Source organism: Tasmannia lanceolata, unplaced genomic scaffold, assembly GCF_043159265.1.
Source record: "Tasmannia lanceolata isolate RefF3 unplaced genomic scaffold, GAP_Taslan_0.1 ptg000037l, whole genome shotgun sequence".
Taxonomy (NCBI): Eukaryota; Viridiplantae; Streptophyta; class Magnoliopsida; order Canellales; family Winteraceae; genus Tasmannia; species Tasmannia lanceolata.
Window position 1 is genome coordinate 57,754,219 of NW_027518714.1, and position 21,606 is coordinate 57,775,824.

At 38.1% G+C, this 21,606-nt stretch overlaps 2 protein-coding genes across 2 annotated transcripts; one reads left to right on the plus strand and one right to left on the minus strand.

Moving 5' to 3' along the window:
* The first annotated feature begins 322 nt into the window (after positions 1 to 322).
* On the plus strand, positions 323 to 9,316 carry LOC143861121 (palmitoyl-acyl carrier protein thioesterase, chloroplastic-like). Its single transcript, XM_077372043.1, has 6 exons — positions 323 to 1,437; positions 4,242 to 4,375; positions 7,753 to 7,866; positions 7,939 to 8,113; positions 8,335 to 8,403; positions 8,931 to 9,316. Exons 1-6 carry the CDS (start codon positions 1,012 to 1,014, stop codon positions 9,180 to 9,182), a joined length of 1,170 nt encoding a protein of 389 aa, XP_077228158.1. The 5' UTR covers positions 323 to 1,011; the 3' UTR covers positions 9,183 to 9,316.
* Positions 9,317 to 9,672: 356 nt separating this feature from the next.
* Positions 9,673 to 17,893, minus strand: LOC143861122 (Gap junction beta-4 protein). Its single transcript, XM_077372044.1, has 4 exons — positions 17,254 to 17,893; positions 11,098 to 11,338; positions 10,503 to 10,620; positions 9,673 to 10,130 (listed from the first exon to the last, which is right to left on the minus strand). Exons 1-4 carry the CDS (start codon positions 17,796 to 17,798, stop codon positions 10,039 to 10,041), a joined length of 996 nt encoding a protein of 331 aa, XP_077228159.1. The 5' UTR covers positions 17,799 to 17,893; the 3' UTR covers positions 9,673 to 10,038.
* Positions 17,894 to 21,606: the final 3,713 nt, after the last annotated feature.

The window sequence follows — 21,606 nt, forward strand, 5'->3', positions numbered from 1 at the left end:
GATATAAAAGAAGGTTTTTTTAATGTCACAAAAATAACCCACATAAGGGTTTTTTATGTTCCCAAAATACCCCTCATAAATAGACATAAACGGACAAAAGTATGAAGGGTATTTTCGTACATTTGTGAGCTCCATTCAGATTAGGTTGCTTCATCGGTTTTGTGACTATATCAGGGTCATGATCCAAATTAAGTAATTTCGGATCTAGTTGTTGTGCCCAAATCGTGTATAACGTTCAGACCCTTTAGATCCATTGGACCGTAGGGCACCATTCACATCTCTACCAAATATAACAGCTCTGCCAAACACTACCTAGAAAAAGAAACAAGGAAGAAAAAGGCATAAGTCTACCATATATTACTAGCTAGAGAAAGAGTTGAGACTTTCCACAAGCTCTATATCTTCCTTTCATTATTTTAGGTTTTACCTTCACCACGACCAAGTTAGAGGGTAGAAGAATAGGTGAGCTACAACTGTTTCCCGATATTTCCCAACCTCTCTAATGGCATCCCTAATTTCTCTCACCTTTGAATCTCAATCACCAACATTACGGATGATATTGCACAAGAAATGGTGTGTATTATTAGGCTATTTGCTATTATTATAACCCCAAAAGAACATGAAATCACCACCCATATTTCTACAATTGCGTGTAGGCTAACGTTTGAGTCCTCTATTCCTCTCCACCAAAAGTATTCAAGTAGTTGAACAACATTTCCATTCTCCTCTAAATTCTTTTTCAAACACGTTAAGCATATTCTTCTAATCTTCCTCTCTTTCTCTCTTCTTTCCACCTCCCCCCCTCTCATCTTCTTTCAATAACACTTGTTTTGGGCTTTCACTACATAAATGCCATGCATGTTATAATTTTACATCTCAATCTATTGTTCTTCTTGATGGGTTTTCATTACTCCATTGTCCATCTATAAAGAAAAGGTCAGACCCATAGATAGGCAAATTTTTCTTAGTGGGTTCTTTTGTAAGTGGATGATAACATAAAGAACGATCATAATGGCGATGACGGGCAATGCTAGAGCGTACTTTACGGCAGGTGTTTATAAGGTGGAGATCAAAAAACTCGCCGGAGTTTCGAAACTGAGTATCGATGTGTGGAGGGGAAAGAGAGAGATGAGAGGTTTGTGTGTGGAAAGGATCATTGATAGAAAGGTAAGAGGTTTATGTGTGAAAGGGAGCAGTAGTTATCAAAGTGTAGATAAAATCAATGGAAGAAATGTGAATGGGATTAATGGGAATGAAGTTTCATATGTGGGAAGGAGTATTGAATTTAATGAGTGTGGTGATGTACCATTTCATTCATTTAATCTTGGGAGGTTTGTGGAGGATCAGTTCGTTTATAGACAGACTTTTGTTATCAGATCTTATGAGATTGGACCAGACAAAACTGCCACCATGGAAACTCTTATGAATCTCCTTCAGGTCATTCCTCTCTTCTATTGCTCTTTTTACTTGTCTCTTTATAATACTCTGTTGGCTTAGCTGTGACAGAAAAAAAAATGGCACAGGGAGGCCGTTGAGATATTCAAGGCTACGGAAGCTGAAAAAATAGCATAAGAATGCTCAAAGGGTTGGATTAATCCTTTTCCTTAAAATCAAATGAATTTCATTTTAATTTTATTTATCTATATCATTATCATCCCAATGAAAACCTAGAAAGAAAATTTTACTTATAAATCCCTAATCTGTATGTCTCAATTAGTCACCAAGAATATTGTTTTAGCCAAAAAAAATAAAGTATTTCTAAAATTCCCTAAATAGTAATTTTCCTAATATGTATCACACACAATAAGTCTTTTGCCCAAAATATTTCTATTTTTATGTTGTATTAAACCTTCAATCATTTTTAATATAAGAAAATCTAAAAAGTAAAAACTATAAATTTTAGGAAACTATCACTATTTATAGAATTGCTTAAAGAGTATTTTTACAAACAAAAGTTTAGGATTTCACAAACTTCCATGACTAACCGTAAGGGCCCGTTGGGATGCCGAGAAGATTTTGATTTGGATTTCTCACATCTGCAGCTCTTTTTGCATTGTAATTTGGATCAGATCAAATTCTTGGATTTCTAATTCAGCAGCTAACAATGAAAAAAATCAGATTTCTAAATTTGCTGTGAAAATGAGAAATTGGAAATCCACAGATCTGGCAGTTTCCTTCACCCTCTCCTCTCCCCTCTACTAGGAAGTAGCCCCTTCCATCTCTGTCTCCCTCTGCCGGATCTATTCAATTGGTATTCAAAACTCAATTCCAAATCCAAATACAAAAATGGCAGGTATCCAAACAGGCCCTAATATACTTTGCAAATTAGATATTTATGAGAGAAAATCCTAATTTAAAATGCATGCATGGAGATCTTGCATATATTCATTTGTAAAAGGATATACAATTTATAAATCCGCTAGTTTAGAACTTTTAGATTAGAAATGAAACACAAGTTTACATTTTGCTCTTTATATCAATGTTTATGGGTCCAACCAGAACATTTGCTCATGATATTGCAACTAAATTTTGATACTTGCACCGAATAATATTGACAATAACACGACCATATCTATAGGCTACTGATATTGGCACTACCATGTTTTGATAATTGTACTGACTCAACTTGCCTTTTTTAATTATTCAAACAGCGGTCAAAGATCATCTGGGTTCCCAAAAAGATCTCCGGAGTCAATTAAAAATGAAAAGTCTAAGTCGAGTTTGTGCAATTATTAAAACATGGTAGTGCCAATATAAATATCAACAGCCTATAGAGTTTTTTTTAGGGAAGTGATATTTACGCCCCTTTTCATCACCAGGGACACCCAGCGTCGGTGTATCAATGGCAAAAAGGGACCTAATGTACTTTATGTCAGAAAAATCCAGTGGTTTGGATTGCAAAGTACACTGGCAAATGGGTGTCCCCGGTGATAAAAGGGGCGTAAATATCATTTCCCTTTTTTTATGGTGCACCCGCAGGTACGTACAGAGTCCATATTCTTATTGCCGTATTTTTCAGAAAATTCGACAGGGTCTACATTATTATTAGATCCAAACCATTAATTCGATTGGCTCCAATGATAAATAGGGGTGGTACCCCAAAAATCATTTCCATAGGATGATCCTAACCTCCCAATACGTAGAGTAACACATTATAGAAACGTATAAAGACTATGGAAATTATTTTTATCGAAAGAACTTTTTAAATAAAATATGTTCTCAATATTTTTTCAAGAACTTTTTTAGTGAAATATGTTAATCATTATTTTTTCGGCGTAAAATGGGCGTATAACAAAAAACTTAAGGAAAACCAACATCGTATGACATGGACCATGGACCATGGACAGATAGCATGTGCACAGTGATTGGGTCCATGAATATTGTTGGCCATCACAAGTCTTACCTATTGCCCTTTGTCCACTTTCATTGGATGATCCTTAGACCTTCGATCAAGCATTTTGAGAAGGATGTCCTTCAAGATATCTTTCCTCATTATTGCGGGCTGCCCATGTCTTCATGGCCGTTCGTTGTTCATCAAGAATCAATACCTTATGCTATAAGAACGTCCATGTTGTTCAATCAGATACTAGTTATCTTATAGTTTCTTCTAATTGATACCCTTTAGCACCAAGTACATATGCCATGTCTCACAACTAAAACCATAGATGCGATATTGGGGAGGTGATGTCCGCACTCCCTTGTTTTCATATTGGCATTCTTTTTTCTCTGGCTGGTTGTTGATAGTCTGTGTGTGTGTGTGTTTTTTTTTTTTTTTTTTTTTGGGGGAAATTTAAACAACTAATGGGTTGTTGAATAGTTCGGTGGGAACTGTATCAGGTTGTCACCCAGTGAGAAATAAAAAAAAATGTAAAGTAAAGAGGGCAGATGAGAAAACAAGATAAAACATCCACATTTCTCTTGTTTTGGTTTGACAAACACTCTTTATTCTATGGTTAGGTGTTGATAGCTTGTTGAAAGCTGTACCAACCAATGAGAAAAATGATGAGTAACAATCTCCACTGTTAAGATACTCGCACTCCCCCACTTAATTCTCTGTGATGATAGCTTGTTGGAAACTGTTTCAGGCAATGTGAAAACAGTGTAAAATTAAGGGGAACGCCGATATCAAACAAGGAGTATTGATATCATCTTGCACTTACTAATATGATACAATTAATGGTTTTTAACTGATCCCATCCCATGGGAAAGAAGTTTGAAGATGGTAATAATTACTGGTGCAGGAGACAGCACTGAATCATGTAACGAGTTCGGGCCTCGCCAGTGATGGGTTTGGCGCAACCCATGAAATGAGCGTAAGGAAACTCATCTGGGTTGTCACTCGAATCAACATACAAGTCGAGAAATACAGTTGTTGGTAAGCCTTTCTTTTCCTCTCTAATTTTCTCATGCACATACGCATCTGATCTGTAGAGAACTACTAGATCCTCTGGAATACTAGCGAGTTTGCTGTTATCATATTCACCACATGTTCTAAATACCCAAGAAAACCCAATGACTGTTGGGTGTGTTGTTATCATATTCACCCCACATTCTGAATACCCAAGAAAACCCAATGCCTGTAGGGTTGCTGCTGTTTTTATCAGCCCATATGCTTTCTCAAATACGCAAGAAAACCCAATGGCTGTTGGGTTTGCTGTTATCATATTCACCCCAACATGCTTCTCAAATATATTAACCTCGTTCCCGGCAAGCAATAAGTAGAAGCTCTGACTGGTTATGAGCATAGTTACCAGGGTGGGAAACGAATTCGAAACGTGAAATGGGAAACGCATGAAAAAAATACAAGGGAAACGAGAAACTAGAAACAATAGAAAATAGTACAAGAAATGTCTTAGGAAATGACGTATTTTTTCGATTTTCATAAGTTCCACACATGTTTCCTATACGTTTCATATGCTTTTACTATGAGTTGCATACGTTTATCACGCGTTTACACATTATTTACATAAGTTTTCCATATGTTTCCCACGTGTTTCAGAAACGTTTCTCCAATTTTGTATCATATTTTGGAAACGTTTCCGAAACGTGTTTCCCTCATTTTAGGGGAAACGAGTTTCCCAACCGCGAGAAACGCGTTTTAGGGGAAACGGGTTTCCCACCTGCCCAAGGAGTTTCCGGCAACTATGGTTATGAGTTTCAGAAAACTCCTCTGGAATAACAACCACACATTTCTACTTATTGATATTTGGTGCATCTGATGGAAGTTCACACATTGACTGTCATGAAGCCTTTTTTTATTTTTTTGAATGGTACTGTCATGAAGCTTACATTTGAACTTAATTAATAAAATGGGTTACTTTCTCTTCAATAGAAAAGTATATGCCATGGCTTCTACATGATTTGACTTCCAACAGTGCATCTTTATTTTCAGAGCAAAGGTAAAATATTCTCTAAGTTCACATATATAAGGAATGGTCCACCCATGGTGATGATTCTGCTAAGAATCACGCTACTGGTTGTCTCTCAAAACCTTTCTTCTGCAGTTACTTCGGACCACTAACTGTTGATACTGTGAAATTATCCAGATCGACATCAACTCAATTAATTTCATACTATTTGTGAACTTTTAGTTTTCTAAATAAGGATGTTTTAGGTTCTTAAAGTGTTTTTCCTTTTTTTAGGTCTGTGTGCGTTTATATTTTAGGTACTCCCATTAGCCCACTCAACTCCACTCCTTGTTGCTTCCGCAGTTCCGCTTGTTTTCCATTACTAAGTTTTGAACACAAAGTCTATCATCCTAGGTAAACTAACGTTTACTTTTGAACTTAATTGAGCAATCAAATCCAGTGTTTAAAAACTCCTTGACTCGGCAAGGAACTCGCCCGAGTCGACTCCTTTTTACCTCGGCCGCATTCCGCGTTTCACCACATCCGCGTTCCGCGTTTTGCCTTATAGAGTCAATAAACTCCTTTGACTCTCCCGAGTTATGACCTTGTCAACCGTGTTAACCGCGTTCTTGGCCGCGTCCGCGCCGAGTCAACAAGGATTTTTCTTGGCCGCGTTCCGCGTCAAATCCGCGTTTTTAAACACTGATCAAATCTCAGATCAAATATGGATGAATGATCGTGCAAGGAAGATAAAGCCCTAAACAACACTTGACCTTATTGATTATGCTTAGTCAACTAGAAATCTGGGTAGTACTTAGAAGACATTTTACTAGTGTTTTTCCTTTGTATCAGTCACAGTCGTAACTTCGACAACAAATGGTTTTATCAATTGCACATATTCAGCCTCTGGTAATATGTTCTAGAGACACCCAAATAATGGATTTGTGACAAGTCATTCCTACAAGCATACTCCTATTTTAGTTGAATAAGCTATGGAAATCAAATATTCTAATCAGTGAAATATAGTAAACTAGCAAGATTGCACATTTGATAGAAGATAACCTATGATTTGTGGACACGGACAAGGAGATTCGGACATGGTAAACCAACAAAATTTAGAAATAGAGACACGGCTAAATCAGAAAGTACAGATAATCATAATTGGTGGACACAGATTCGTTTGTCGAGTTTTATATGGATGTCAGGTGTCTGATATATCAACCCCTAGAAATCTAGAAATACTGACACGCTCATACACTTACGTACATATAAAATTACTCATTACTATGAGAATTTGCAACAATATAAGCATGATATTCATTTACCTATTTAAAAATATGGTATTCACTTAACAAACCAATAAATCTTAGGAGTAATCAACTATAATTTAAAACAAACAGAAAGGAAGACCAATAGGATACAATGAACATAATATTGGAATAAGAGTTTATTCAGAGGAGATATAACATCAAATATTAGATGAAGAAGAGCTAAAAGAAGAGTTTACAATAAAAGAGATATATTCAACAATAAAACAGAATGCCACACCTGACACAGTACAAAAACTTGTCGACACGCCCACGTTAAGTTTGACAGTTCATGCAGTACATTAAAAGTGTCTAAAGGAGTGTCTACAAGTGTGGACACGCATGTCGTATCGGACACGGAACGACACGTGTCTGCGATAAATTCAAAGAGTTGGCTAAATCATAGAAGATAACAAATAAAAACCACAATTCAAGATTGCAGCAGAGGAGATGGAAAGCATTATCTGAAATAAGGCAGACAGAAGAGTCCCATATCAAGATTCAAGATTTGCTATATCATGATTCATTGCAATGGAAATTCAGATACAATCTTCCAGTTTAAAGGAAGAGCAAGTCTAAGAATTGTCCACTACGAACATCAATCCATTTTTTTTTTTTTTGAATGGTTACGAATATCAATCCATTTCCTCCCTAAATTCTATTTATTTCCTCAAACAACATTTAAAAAAATAACATATCTCAAATTACATCACGAAAGAGAAAATCAAGTTACTAAGATAGAACAACACAGTAAGTTATATAAACAAAGCGCTAAACATTTTTTATTTTTTTTGCATAAGGAAGAAGTCACACAAGAAAAAAGAATGAGATATATGATGTCTGGAAAAGCGGTTTTTCCTAGTAAGTTTCAACAAGAATTAAAATAAAAAGAGAACCAAAAAAAATGTAATTAGCTATGGGTCTGACAAGTATTTTCTAATCTGAACATTCTTAAGAGGTAGTTTCTTTTTGAAAATTTGATATTTTTCCCTTCTTATCACAATGAGTAGATTTCCAGTCTTTTGATGCTACTAGTCCTATGAACTAATACAGTTCATGGAGCCATGAACTAATGAAGATGATCAATCACATGATAGGGGCGATGTGGTAGAGATTGATACTTGGGTTGCCGCATCAGGTAAAAATGGAATGCGCAGGGACTGGATCATCCGAGATTACAGTACTCAAAAGATCATAACAAGAGCTACAAGGTACCTGAACCTCCAAATCGGACTTAATAGTTACCACTGCTCTTAAGTCACACAATTTTTTTCTCCATTCAGCACTTGGGTTATCATGAACCGAGAAACAAGAAGGTTGTCTAAGATACCTGAACAAGTGAGGGAAGAGGTGGAACCTTTCTTTCTTGACAGAACAGTGATTGCCTCAACAAATGACAGCAGCAAAATAGACAAGCTCAATGATCAAACAGCAGAAAGCATCAGATCTGGTTTAGCTGTAAGTATGACAATTAACTTTGGCTTACCTTCCTATCATTATTGGAGTGGAAGTGAGACGAGCCTTAATACCTCATTTGGAAAACTTCAAACCATGACTGGGCCATTCCACAAAGGGAGTACTTATTGGTCCAAAAAGTGGTATCACAATATCAGAAAAATTACGGGACGACAAAGTCACAAGTAGCCTACTTTGCTAACCATTTATTTCATGTAATTTAGCCAAGATGGAGCGACACGGACGTCAACCAGCATGTGAATAATGTAAAATACATTGGATGGATTTTAGAGGTAAATTTCCACGGAATGTGCTCATTAGTTTCATGAAATTAATTATTAAGGCATACACATTATATTTTTTCAAAGATACATCAAATGCTTAGGTCCTAAATTATATTCCAAAAGCAATTGATTTTTCTAGGTTTGCCAAAATGCCTCCAAACAAAACATGATCAATAGTTTTGACAGATAAAGGGTGCATTTGTGATTTCTGAAATCGAAAGCATCCTTCATGAACTTTCCATAAATTGCACTACATGATAATTTCTCTAACTTCAGCAGCACAAAACAATTGCATTGAAATTCAAACTCCTCACCTCAAATAGCAGGTGGAACTTACTGGGATTTGAAACTCTACTCTTGATAAACCTGTTCAAAAAAGCCTGAGAACGACACAGAATCAACTTTGTTTCCCTAATTTACCAATCACAGGAAATTCATTAATTAACAGAGGAATATGATAAGCAAGCAAATCCTAAAACTCAAGAAGGGTAGGTTCTTGCCACAGTGACTTCTATATTTGATCGTCTTATTTGCAGAGTGTGCCTACGAAGGTCTTAGAGGACTACAATCTCACAAGCATGACACTGGAATACCGACGTGAATGTCGGCAATCCCATTTGCTTGAGTCTTTGACAAGTATGAAAGCAACAGAAGTAGAAGGCAACCTTGTGAATGCAACTTTTTTCAGAGCAGATTTAGGAAGCACACATTTGCTTCGCATGCAAGATGACAAAGCAGAGATAGTCCGAGCAAGAGCCAAATGGAAGTCTAAAGAAAAACACTACTGATACGTCAAAATGAGCTTTTTTTGTAAATAACTGCACTTCTATTCTTTTTCATTCATTTTTTTCTGTACTACAGTATTTTTTTTTCTCTCGAGCTCAGACTTGGGATGATAAATTTAAACTTGTGCTTTCTAGAAGTGCAACCTTGAGACGAATCTTTTGACCATTAAAAAAAACAACCTTGAGACCAGTTGCTACTGCTTCCCATAATAACGTAAGTTATCCAGCACCAATTTCATGAAATAAATAATATCTGAAACCATTCCAAATAAACAGTACACCAGTTAATAGCACATTTAACATCTACTTGAGAATTCTTAAACACTTTTAAGCTATGCATTGATTGCATTCTCTTCAAACTTTGGAGACTTCTAGGCATATGTTATTTTATCAGTCCCAAGCTATTCCCAAGTGTCTTGACTGATCACGGGAAATTGTTGAAGTTTATAAGATTACTTAGTAGCTAGCTACATAAGAAAAGCAAGTTTGATAATTAACAAACAGAAACTTGTCTCTATCATTCAAATGGAATGGGAAACCAGCAAGAGAAACAAACACATGTAGAGTTACACAGAATTCTTTAATATAGAATACAAAAACAAGACAATCTCTAAACCTTACCAACTTAAAAACCAATGGAAGCTGGCAATACTGCTACAAAAGTACTATGGGGATCTCAAATGCAGGTGGATAGACTGGCAGGTTAGAGTCAATACTAATCCACGGTTAAAAAATGGGAACTATGAAACAGAATTTCTTCATGCACCCTAATAAAGAATCACCAAAACTAGATTACCGCCCAAATACAACAAAGACTAACTCAACCTCTAATCCACAAAACTGCAAGACCGAAAGGTCTTCAAAGTACAACAGCAGCCTTCTCCTGTGAAATAAACGAAGTGGGATCCGCAATCAAAGGCTCATAATGATCAGCTCCGGCACCACACCAACCTGTATAGAAACGACACTTAAAATCTAACTCCAAACATAGCTGATAAAATCCACTGAATTAAGTTTCATCAAAAGAGACGTAAGAATAGTAATCTTAGCAATAGCAGTGTTTTTTTGTTGTTGTTGAAATGGTAGCAATAGCAGTGTTGGTAGCAATAACTTTTCGCTTTCTTGCTGGTTGGAATGTATAATCTCAATAAGCAAAAAAGGGGTCAAAACTCGAAAGTATGATGAACCCATTAACTATTGAGACATGAGCGTCAGCCCCATAGCAATATTCATTTCAATAATTTCGTAATGTTAATATTAGCACCAACAAAAATAGTGGTACTAAATTATTAATTATCAATATGAGAACAAATGAACATTTACCAGTTCCTTTCATAAAGAGGAAAAAAGGAGGCTCGCAAATTTGACTTCTGGGACGATGTGGAAGGAAGAAAACACAATTATCTTCATCAACCATTCCATCTGATCCATGGGCTTGGACCTGAAACATAATTGAGTGAATAAAAGATGCTGAACAAATTATCCACTAAAGAGTTCAGTAAGTTCAACAGACTTTTACAGCAGAAAGCAAAAATTAATTTAAAGGGCATTTTAATTCCAGAAAAGTTCAGTGCTGACCATGCTCATAACAACAACAAGCAATTGGTCAGGGGTGATTGAAGAAGCTTATATTTTCTTTTCTTCGACTTGAGTGTGCTGAAAGATTTTTCTTTCTAGGAGAGTCCGCACGACAAGCAAAAAAACACATATGGCTTTAATTCCAAAATTTCCAAAAAGAAGCCATTATTTCGAGTTAAATCGAATATACCACATCTTGTGAAAATAAATGATTTCTAAGAGAGTTCCCAAAAGTCACAAAAAGAACAGAATGAAAAGTTATCCCTCCAAGGAAATTCACAAAAATTGGTAATCATGAAATAGAAGCGCTAAGACATTCTAAATGCATGAAGCTTCTCACCACATATATTTCTCGTTTGAACTCTGTTGCCAGACTCTCTATTGCTATATCATCTCCAAAAGCAGCAGCATGGCCCTCCCTGTTCTCATCTACTGTTAGTAATCCCTCCTCAGTATATTGCAAAGTGATGATGTCAAACTCATCTTCTGGTGAACCAGAAATGGACATGTATTTTGCCCAACTTGGACCATCGTCCACAGAAATGCACCTCTCTTTATATATAGACTCTGCAGCTGTTTCCCTTCACATAAATAAGAAATAGAGATATAAAGAAGAACTCCGAAGTGCATAAACATCCCCACTTTCAAAACTGACCCAAAAAAAAAAAAAAACATTACACTCATCGGCATGACTGGCATTAATTTTATTCTGTTATTTTTGCAGAGAATGGAAATATAGAAGTACACAAAATATTGTCTTGTTATTAGAGAGATGGATAAACATATTATGGGATGCCCACAACATACCCATGATGTCAACATGATCCGATGGTTCATTCAGTCAGTGGGCTCCCACACTGAATGAGAATGACCTTTATGGCATTATGGAATATCTACCATGCACCAGGTGAACCAACCAGATCATGCTAACTCACCAGCGTTGGCCCAAAAAACTCTTTTAGACACGTGTTATCCCATCAAAAAAATACTCAGTGTTGTTATCAGTGGTGCCCATTGTCGTTGGATTGGATGCTCCATTCCTAAGAACAAAAAAGACGAAGTGTCTATGGATACATCTAAAAATTAATAGCATATAACCTTGTATGCAAATGGTTTTAAAGTTCAATATGATTATTTGAAAATAGTGGTCATAATAGTTTTATAAATGATATATTTGGTGGATTCCAAAGAGGCCGTAATGTCCCATTTGCAAATAAGATTAAATTAAAACAATCTTACTGACAAAAAAGGGATTAATTTTGCAGCATCAAAAGAAGCCCTAACCATTCTTTTTTATTTAGAGAAAATAATGCAAAGATAAATATAAAGAAAAAAAATATAAAGAAAACCCGATGTATCCAGGAAGAAGAACAAAGAAAGCAAGCATTGTTATTCCCACATCCAGGGGGAAACCACCTTCCTTTCTTTTTTGAATGGCCAGGGGGGAACCTTCTTGAAAACACAAAAATGATAATATTTCTTTATTCTTCCATTCTCATTTTACAATATTTATGCTTCCTAAGTAGTAGTTTCTAACAACCTCCTACTAGCCAATCATAATCTAAACTAAGAGTTATCCAAATCAGAAGCACAATCAAAACAACCTACAAAGAGTTATTCAAATTCTTCAATTGAAAGACTCCTAAATATCTAGGATTCATGCCGTGTACGTAACATTCCTGCCCACTTGAGATCAACCATGTCCTCAAGGTTCATGTAACATGCTCTGGGAAAGTGTTTAACCAATGAATTAAAACTTGAATAACAGCTCAGTTCTTCTTGTTGACCAATACGCCAATCTAGTATTGCAACCAGTTCAGCGTGATTCGTCCTTCGCCGTCCACTAGGGATAGATTCACCTGAGGTACTATGTGGTGGACTATCTTTTTCTTGAGAGGGTAAACATGAAACATGGGGTGGATGTGTCTGTCTCCCGGCAAGTTGATTTTGTATGCCACCTTCCCAATTCGTTGAAGCACCTTGAAAAGGACGTAGTACCTTGGAGCCAAATTCATGTTACGTCTCATAGCGACCGAGGCTCGCTGATATGGCTGGAGACATAAATACACCCAATCGTCGCCTACTTTGAATTCCCTGTCAATTCGATGCTCGTCGGCCAACATTTTCATGCGATCATGGACTTATTACAGGTTTTCACGTAAGAGAAAGATGAGGGACTCCCGATTGCATTGGGCTTGGTCAACGGCAGCAACATTAGCATCACCATTTAATAAATGTGGGTAAGTGGCAGCTAGCCGTATACAGCCTCATAAGGAGTCACTTTGGTTGTGGAATGGTAGGTCGTGTTGTGCCATCATTCAGCCAAAGGAAGCCAGCAAGCCCATTGCTTGGGTCGGTCACCTGTTATACTACGCAAATACTTTTCAAGGCACCCATTTAGTAAAATCAGTTTGTCCATCTGTTTAAGGATGGTAATCTGAACTAGGCGTAGTTGTGTGCCATGAAATTTGAACAGCTCCTGCCAAAATTTGCTGGTAAAGACTGAGTCTCTATCACTGACAATCTATGCATGCAGCCTATAGAGTTTAAATACATTGTTCATGAAGGTGTGACCTGACCATGTGACCATGTATACCCGGGCTTGGACGTTGGGTCGGCTTTGAGCTTCTTGATAATCGCAAGTAATTCGGGAATGTGGCTCCAACCGCCTTGTACCTCTTCCACCCACTAAGGAATAGCATAAAATATGGCAAGGAAGACGCCCTCCTTGTATTCTCTCCTTGATAGTGTATCAACCGCCTTATTTTCCCGTCCACTGCAGTAGAGAATTTCCTAGTCATACCCAACATCTTAGTGAGCCATTTTTGTCGGGCTGAAGTAGTCAAGCGTTGCTCTAAAAGGTATTTAAGACTGTGATGATCAGTCTTAATCTTAAAGTGCCGCCCCATTAAGTACAAGGTTTTAAATTTCGACAATTTCGGTACCGAAATCGAAATCGATGTTACTCGAAACGTTACATTATTTCAATCGAAATTACGGATTCCTGAAATTTCGGTCTAAAATTTAAGGGCTTTCGCCACAAAAATCTGGAATTTATTTGTTATTTAATATCTTCCAAAATTTTCAGTAATTTCGGCCAAAACTTTTTGCCGTATAAAGTAATGCAATATTTGATTTCGTTGGATTTCATCCGAAATTTCGGTAATTTACGCTGAAATTTTTTACCGTATAAAATAATGCAATATTTGATTTCGTTGGAATCGGTGAGGACTGAAACGCATTCCAAAACCGAAATTTAAAACCTTGATTAAGTATGGCCACCATTTGGTAATAGCAAATGCCACTGCAAGGGGGTTACTTCTCATTCATCGAAAGCCCACAGTTCTTTTCTGACAAGGCTTGCTGATAGAAGACATTGGTCTACCCTCTTGAATTAATACCCCACCTAGCCTTGACCTAGAGGCATCACATTCCACAATGAAGGTTTTAGAAAAATCGGAAAGTGCTCACACAGAGGTTTTAGTCATGGCCGATTTGAGATAATCAAAGGCTTACTTGGAAGCGGGTGACCACTGAAATGAGTCTCATTTAAGTATGGCTGTTAGTGGAGCACCAATTTAGGTGTAGTCCTTCACAAATCTCCAGTAATACCCTGTGCGGCTGAGGAATCCACGTAGAGCACTCAAGGTGCGAGATATAGCCAATTAATCATGCACTCGATTTTTAAGGGATCAGCAGCCACCCCATTATTTGATATAATGTGGCCAAGGTATTCACGTTCTTGTCGCCACAAAAAAGGGGTTTGGATCGTTTGACATACAATTGGTGTTGCCGTAAGAGTTCTGGGGTGAGGCTTAGGTGTCGTAGGTTATCTTGCCAACTTTGACTGAACACCAAAACGTCATCAAAAAACACCAAAATAAATTTTCTGCGATATGGTTGAAATACCTCATTCATTGGTCTTTGGAAGGTGGATGGTAAGTTTGTCAAGCCAAAAGAAATCACTAAAAACTCATAATGGCCTCCATGTGCCCGAAATGCCATTTTGTACGCATCCGGTCAGTGGACTCGTTGGTATACAGGCCGGCTAATAGAATAGTATGGGAAATCTGGGAAAGAGGAGGAGACAATCTGGGAGGTACAGGCCCGGCGCATGAAGCAGGAGGAAATCAGTACCTGCGAGGCTGGCGAAGTTGGCACAAAAAGTAGGCGGAGTAGAGGCACATGAAACGGTATAAAACAAGAATAGGCGGAAATCAATATGCTGAAATAAGGAACAACTGCCAATAAGATAGAAATAATGAATCATAAATAGAGTTCAAGTTCGAATTCCATAGATAATACGGATGGAATTGTCGATAATGATAGACAAATGAAACACTTCATCATGATTCTTATTGATCTCGAATCTGATGATATCCCGGAATGAAGATCCAACTTGAAGAAATATTGTGCACCATGTAGTTCGTCCAACAGCTCATCAGCAGTCGGTATGAGACATCTGTCTTTAATGGTTTACTTGTTTAGGGCTCGGTAGTCAATACACATCCTCCAGGTATTATCTTTCTTGCGAACAAGTATAACTGGTGAAGAAAAACAACTTACTCCAGGTCGGATCGTGCCCGCAGCCAGCATCTTTTTCTGCGGAATTTGAGAGCGCTTAGCCAAGGCCTCGATGCTTTCCTCCTAAGCCAATAGCCTGGACGACTGATTTCAGTCTGAACATTTGCACTCCAGTTCGGATCCCCTCTTTTAGCCTACTGAGGAAGCAACTGATGAAGAAATAATCAGGTAGGCCGATGGTTCTATTGGCCAATTCTTCAAACTCCTCTTGGTATGCCTTCATTGTACCCAACCGACAGAGTTTGGTTAACTCGCCTACTGAATCTTTGTATGCATTTGGGCTGAATCGGCTGCAAATAGCGTGAACAAATTCACACCAACGCAATTATCCCGTGGTCTTCTCGTACGAAGGGAACCATTGAATCGCCTTGTCTTCGAGGTGTATAGAAGCCAGATGCACCTCGTGACTCTCCTCAATATTATTGAAGTCAAAGAATTGCTCTCAACGATATACCCAGCTCGTTGGATCCCCACCAGCAAACTTAGGGAAATTGATCTTGGCGTATCGAGTACGCACGCTCCCTAGAGATGATAGGAGACTCGACTTGCTCCGGCAATGATGTTGATACTTTAGACACTATCTGATCGTACTTGAGATTCAAAGCAGACAACTGGTGTCGTAGCTCGTCCATTGCCACGGCTTGCTTGCCGGAGTTGTCGCGGAGGTGTTTAATGGTGTCCTCCATGCGCTTTGCCTGTTATTGTGTAATTATACCCTGCTCTAATACTAAAATGATGTATCCAGGAAAAAGAACAAAGAAAGCAGGCACTATTATTCTCACATCCAGGGAGGAACCCTCTTGAAAAAGACGAAAAATGATAATATTTCTCTACTCTTCCATTCTCGTTTTACAAAATTTATGCTTCCTACGAAGTAGCTTCTAGTAATCTCTTACTAGTCAATCATAATCTAAACTACTCAATGAAAACAAAGATACGAGTAATCCCAATCAAAACAACCTAAGATGAGTTTTTCAGCTCTTTATTTGAAAGCCTCCTACATATCTAGGACTAGGGGTGCTCATTATTCGGTTATAACCGAATAACAAAACCGAACCGAATTGGTTCGGTCGGTTCAGTTTGGTTTCCGTTTTTTTTTTTGGAAATTCGGTTATTCGGTTTCGGATATCTCAAAAAAAAATCGGTTAACCGAATAACCGAAATTATGGATGAAAACCATTTTTTTCCTCCTAAAAAAAAAGTGATATATGTGCACTCCGTAGGATGATCAAAACCGTCCATTTGATTGATCACAACTTAATTAGGTTGTGCTCAAAAAATCATTTCGATGGACCCTAGCAAATCCCTAAAAATGGGTGTTTTCAAGCAATTTATTTCCAGCACTCCAACCCACTATTTTGGAAAACTAAGGATATAAATAAAGGCTACTGAATACTAATGTTCGCACTACCATGTTTATATAATTGCACAAACTCAGGTTGTCTTTTAATTTTAAACAGCTGTCAAAGGTGGTTACAGATCCCAAAAAAAGGGTCCCGAAAGCCAAGTAAAAAGGAAAAGACAAGTTGAGTTTGTGCAGTTATTAAGACATAGTAGCGCCTATATCAGTAGCCTAAATTTTAAAAGAAATCTTCCATACGAACAAAAAGAAACCCTAACTAGCAACAAACATCTCCAGCAAAATGAGAAACCCACAATGCCATACAGAAACCATGATCAACAACCGAAAATCAAGATATAAACCAGTCAGAAACCCTAATTTTCCCAAGCAAGGCATCAGAAACCAGAAAATATTAAAAAAGAGAAGAAAGAAACCCTAATTGTTCCAAACAACTCATCAGAAACCACAAAACACAAAAAAAGTGGAAAGAAACCCTACTTGTCACAAACAAGTCCTCATAAACCAGAAAAAAAAGAAAAGAAAAAAGAGGAAACAAACCCTAGAAAATACCTCTGCAACCCTAGATCCACGAGCTCGGCAATGGCGAGATCTAAACCCTCACGATCCGCCTTCCTCGAGAGCAATTTCACCTCCTGAACAACATGAATTCCCCATCCCGTCTTCAAATCCGGACAATAAAGATGCCGAATCGCCACATCAATCAAATCCCTCTCCAAAACCCTAGATCCAAGATCTTCCAAAAACCTACTAACCGTCCTTCGCCGGAGCTCCGGCGCATCGATCTTCGATCCCATCGCTCTCTGTGACGCCGTAAAAAGACAATTTCCATCAGATCTAACATCTCCACCGTGCGATAGCTTAAAGATCAAAGAAATCTCAACCGTCCGATCTGGATGCTTCCAGAAAACTCCTTTGTTGTACAATTTGTTCAGATACCTCTTCTGCTGATCTTCTAATCCTCCTACTGTATCCCACGAGGTCGAGATCTGATCGACGGTTGAGATCTGATCGATCTGATCTTTCCATGGAAGTATCGGTGATGGAACTTGTAACGTTTCGGCCATGGCGGTAGAATCACAGAGAATTTTTCCCATTTTCTTTTTCTTCCTTTTTTTTTTTTTTTGGAAATTTTTTTCTCTGTTTTTTCTTCCCACCTGAGTTGGAGCCTGAAAGAGGGTTTTTTTGTGTGAGCGTGAGGGGATTTATAGTTGTAAGAACGGGAGTACACGTGGCGGATTTTGAGAGGATAGGGCATGGTATGAGTAATGCTAACGTGAGCTGTTCGGACAGTTATAAAACGTGCGCCAGGTTAACCACTTACTTGTTTGAATCAAGTGTTGTTTGTCGTTTTGTCCTGTTGCTTGTACAGTTGTATTCCTCGTGCTTGTGCTAACATAAGTCGGGGGACCAGGTCAAAGAAAGAGATCTGCTAACGTGGATGGGTGCCACCTTACTTGGCCAAGTTTTTTGGACCAGGATTCCATGCTGAAGAAACATCTCATCCGTTCAATCAGGGGCCTTAACCAAATCAATGGTTAGAGAATTTCGTACCGGTTTTTTAATCCATTTAAAAATGAAAATGTTGAGATTTTTGTTAGGTGCAGAGAGTAGACACTAAGTATCACAGGTCATGCAAAACGTGCTAATACCCTTGAGGATATGATTATGCTAATTGGACCTGACCCACATCAGCCCATGGGCCCATATTGAGCCTAACGAGAAAGTATCAGACAAAACACTGAAACAATATGAAAGTGTTCGGCCCAGGGTAGAACTCAACTACGAGATCTTCTCCAAGGGATTTCACCAGGATTATCACGCCCTCAATCTGATACCACTTTTTGGGACTCGGGTAGAAATCACCCTTAAAAGTAGGGGTGTCAGCAGATTTACTTCGGATCGGATCCACCTATGTTACAATCATGATCCATTCAAATTCCTTATCGGTCGGATCGGATTCGGATTGTTCTTCATATCCTACTTTCCACGTCACGATCACGATCCATTTTAAATCAGACCCTCCATCGGAGTGTCCTATTATGTCATACTAAGCTTAGTACACAATTAAATTTTTTTAACAGAGTTAGAATGTCAGTCCACTATTTTTTGGTCACAAGAGATCCACCGCAACGCCTTTTAGATGGACGGTTGACACTGTTCAAATGTTGGACCCCCTGCTGAAGCATCCAACTAAGCCCAACTACCAGGCAATTTCTTGGAAAGACATTTCGTGGCTCAGTTTTACAGGAGAGAACCGCCCTTAGATAAATTAAATGAATAGGACAAAATCTTTTGCCAGGTGGCCATCCTCTCCCGAAAAAGAGCCGCAAAATGGCTTTTTGCAAAATTGCCAACCAAATCCCTTCTATATGTCGATCCCCTACGCAACTCGGTAAGATTTAAGGTCACATCCAAAGCCGACAAATTTTTCACCACAAACTAACTGCTAAGTCTTTTTTCCATTCCCACGGATCTCCTTCTCCTCGTCCACAAACTCAGTCGTTACAACTTCATCACCCCACTCTCCAAGGAAACTTCACTAAACTAGGGAACATTACAAAAACTAGGAAACCATAATGAAAAGCAGCGACCGACTTCAAATAAGTGCCTAAAAACAGGGGAAAATACATATCCACTATCCAGTATTCTAAGAAGATAATAGAAACCAAAACCTTAACAGTAGTTTTCCGTGCTTACTCATAGGATACTGAGAAGGTAAGGTTGCGGCGATGGCGAAGGTGAGAGCAATGACTAGCGACAGAACGTTAATGTCAATGGAGAAGATGGGTTAGGGTTACCGACAGGAATATGAGATGTTCAAATAGGAAGGGGTTACTTACATGCGAGGGAAGAGGAGATTTATTTTGAAAAGGAAAGAGGAGATTTCGTTCAATAAAGAAGGAAACCGATAACTACTAGAAGAATATGGGCTATTTTGATGAGAATACCCCCACTTGACAATTGACATTGATTTCATAATGATTTTGAGGGTATTTCTATAAAATGATTTCGGATCGTGACTGTCCCTAAGGACTTTTGTAGCATGCCTAGATCCGATCCGAAAATTTTCGGATCATATAATTTGGAATCCGAAATATGACCATGGACCCTCTTGGTATGCTTATATCCCGTTCATTAAAGTTCGGATTCGGATGGTCATCGGACCGCCTGGATCCATTGACACCCCTAAGCTTAAATTAGCAATTAGGCTAAGCTTAGCAGGTAGGATTTCTAGAATTATCTCTTGCTTTGGCTATGTTTATTTCTTTCTATGTTTAACTTGTATGTGCTCTATATAAGCCCACCTTGAGATCAAGACAAACATAGAAAGAAATAAACATAACCAAGGCAACAGATTTTGTTGTAATATAAAAGATTAAACAACTCCAACTCCAACAGCTTAAGTGTTTGGATTAATTGGTAGTTTTACATGGTATTAGAGCAGTATTGGTCTCACAATCGGTTCCAACAATATAAAACGAACAAGGCCTTACTGAAAGTAGAAACTATCAAGATGTGATTAATCTTTATGTAGAATGAATTGCAGGCCAATATCAGGAGGATCGATGAACCCTGCAAGAAGTATAGGACCCGCAATAGCAAGCAAGGAATATAGAGGGATATGGGTGTACTTGGTGGGCCCAGTGTTGGGAACTTTGCTAGGAGCATGGTTCTACAGTCTTATACGTGTGACAGACAAGCCACTCCATGCCCTCTCTGTTGGATCCTCTTCATTCAAAATCCGCCAACTACAAAGCGAAAATGGGCGACCTGATGAAAGGGCAATCCTTTCGATAATCTATGATGATTTAGCTTAATTTGCTATGTTCTTCACTAAGCATGAAGTTATCTATATGCTTAGAGAGAGTGCTTGTAAAAACTGTACAGAAAAGGAAAAAAAATAAAGAACTTCCCATTCATTGTTGTTCTTTTGAGGTCTGAGGAAATGAAAAAAAATGACTTCAATTCCCATGCATTTTGTTCCTTTTGGGTTTAAGAAAAACTTCTATAAATTCTCTCCTCTCTCTCATGCTTGAATGATATGTCCAATTGGGCCCAATTTGTTCAAAGATCCAAGCTGGATGATCCAAGCCGTTCAATTGTTGGGTCTCACCTTAAATACGCTATGCTCCGAAAACCAACTCCATGAGATGACCCTAACCCTCCAATCTGTAGATGTTTAAATAGGATTGTACTATATAGAAATATCAATAGATCAGACTGTTAGGATAACCCCATGGAGATTATTTTAGGGCACATATAGTCTATTTAAGTTAAGGACTAACAAATGAGTGGCTTGGATCATGAAAATAATATGGGCCCACTGAGCTTTTTGTGTACACGTCATGTACCAGTCATAGAATCCAAAGATGGCGACTAGGTAGACAGTTTGGATTGATTACATGAGGGGTCCCACCACAACTCAATAAACAATTGACCCGGGTGGGCCCACAAAGTAGACGAATTGGATTGATTATTAGCTGAGGCCTAAAAAAATTGAAAAGGGGATTTAGATTGCTTTGGGTAATGGAGTCCATGGGTGAGCCCACAAAAGAGGGGAGAGAGAGAGAGAGAGAGAGAGAGAGAGAGAGAGAGAGGTTGAGGGTAATTTTGTCAATTCAATTATTTTAATGGAATAAAGCAATTGTTGGATGCAGGGTTGCAACTTGACCCGCATCGACCCGACCTGAAAATAACATGGGTCGTGTTTAGAAATCATGGGTCTTCGGTAGGGTCGGGTTTTAAAATTTAAAACCCGACTCAATCTTGGGTAGGGCCGGGTTTAAAGGAAAAAAAAAAGACCGAAATCCGACAGACTCATATGGGTGCACTGTGACTTTCTTAAATATCTCTTGAATAACAAAGAAAAAATATTTTTCAATATATTGATACAATTGTTTT

What these genes read in the sequence shown, in the direction of transcription:
- LOC143861121 (XM_077372043.1), top strand. Translation starts at nt 1,012, where the DNA reads ATGGCGATGACGGGCAATGCTAGAGCGTACTTTACGGCAGGTGTTTAT. An exon ending in GTCGAGAAATACAGTTGTTG is followed by an intron (nt 4,376 to 7,752) that starts GTAAGCCTTTCT and finishes ATCACATGATAG; the next exon opens with GGGCGATGTGGTAGAGATTG. An exon ending in ACATTGGATGGATTTTAGAG is followed by an intron (nt 8,404 to 8,930) that starts GTAAATTTCCAC and finishes TCTTATTTGCAG; the next exon opens with AGTGTGCCTACGAAGGTCTT.
- LOC143861122 (XM_077372044.1), bottom strand. Translation starts at nt 17,798, where the DNA reads ATGGGAAAAATTCTCTGTGATTCTACCGCCATGGCCGAAACGTTACAA. An exon ending in GTGGATCTAGGGTTGCAGAG is followed by an intron (nt 11,339 to 17,253) that starts GTATTTTCTAGG and finishes ATTTATGTGAAG; the next exon opens with GGAAACAGCTGCAGAGTCTA. An exon ending in TCAAACGAGAAATATATGTG is followed by an intron (nt 10,621 to 11,097) that starts GTGAGAAGCTTC and finishes ATTATGTTTCAG; the next exon opens with GTCCAAGCCCATGGATCAGA.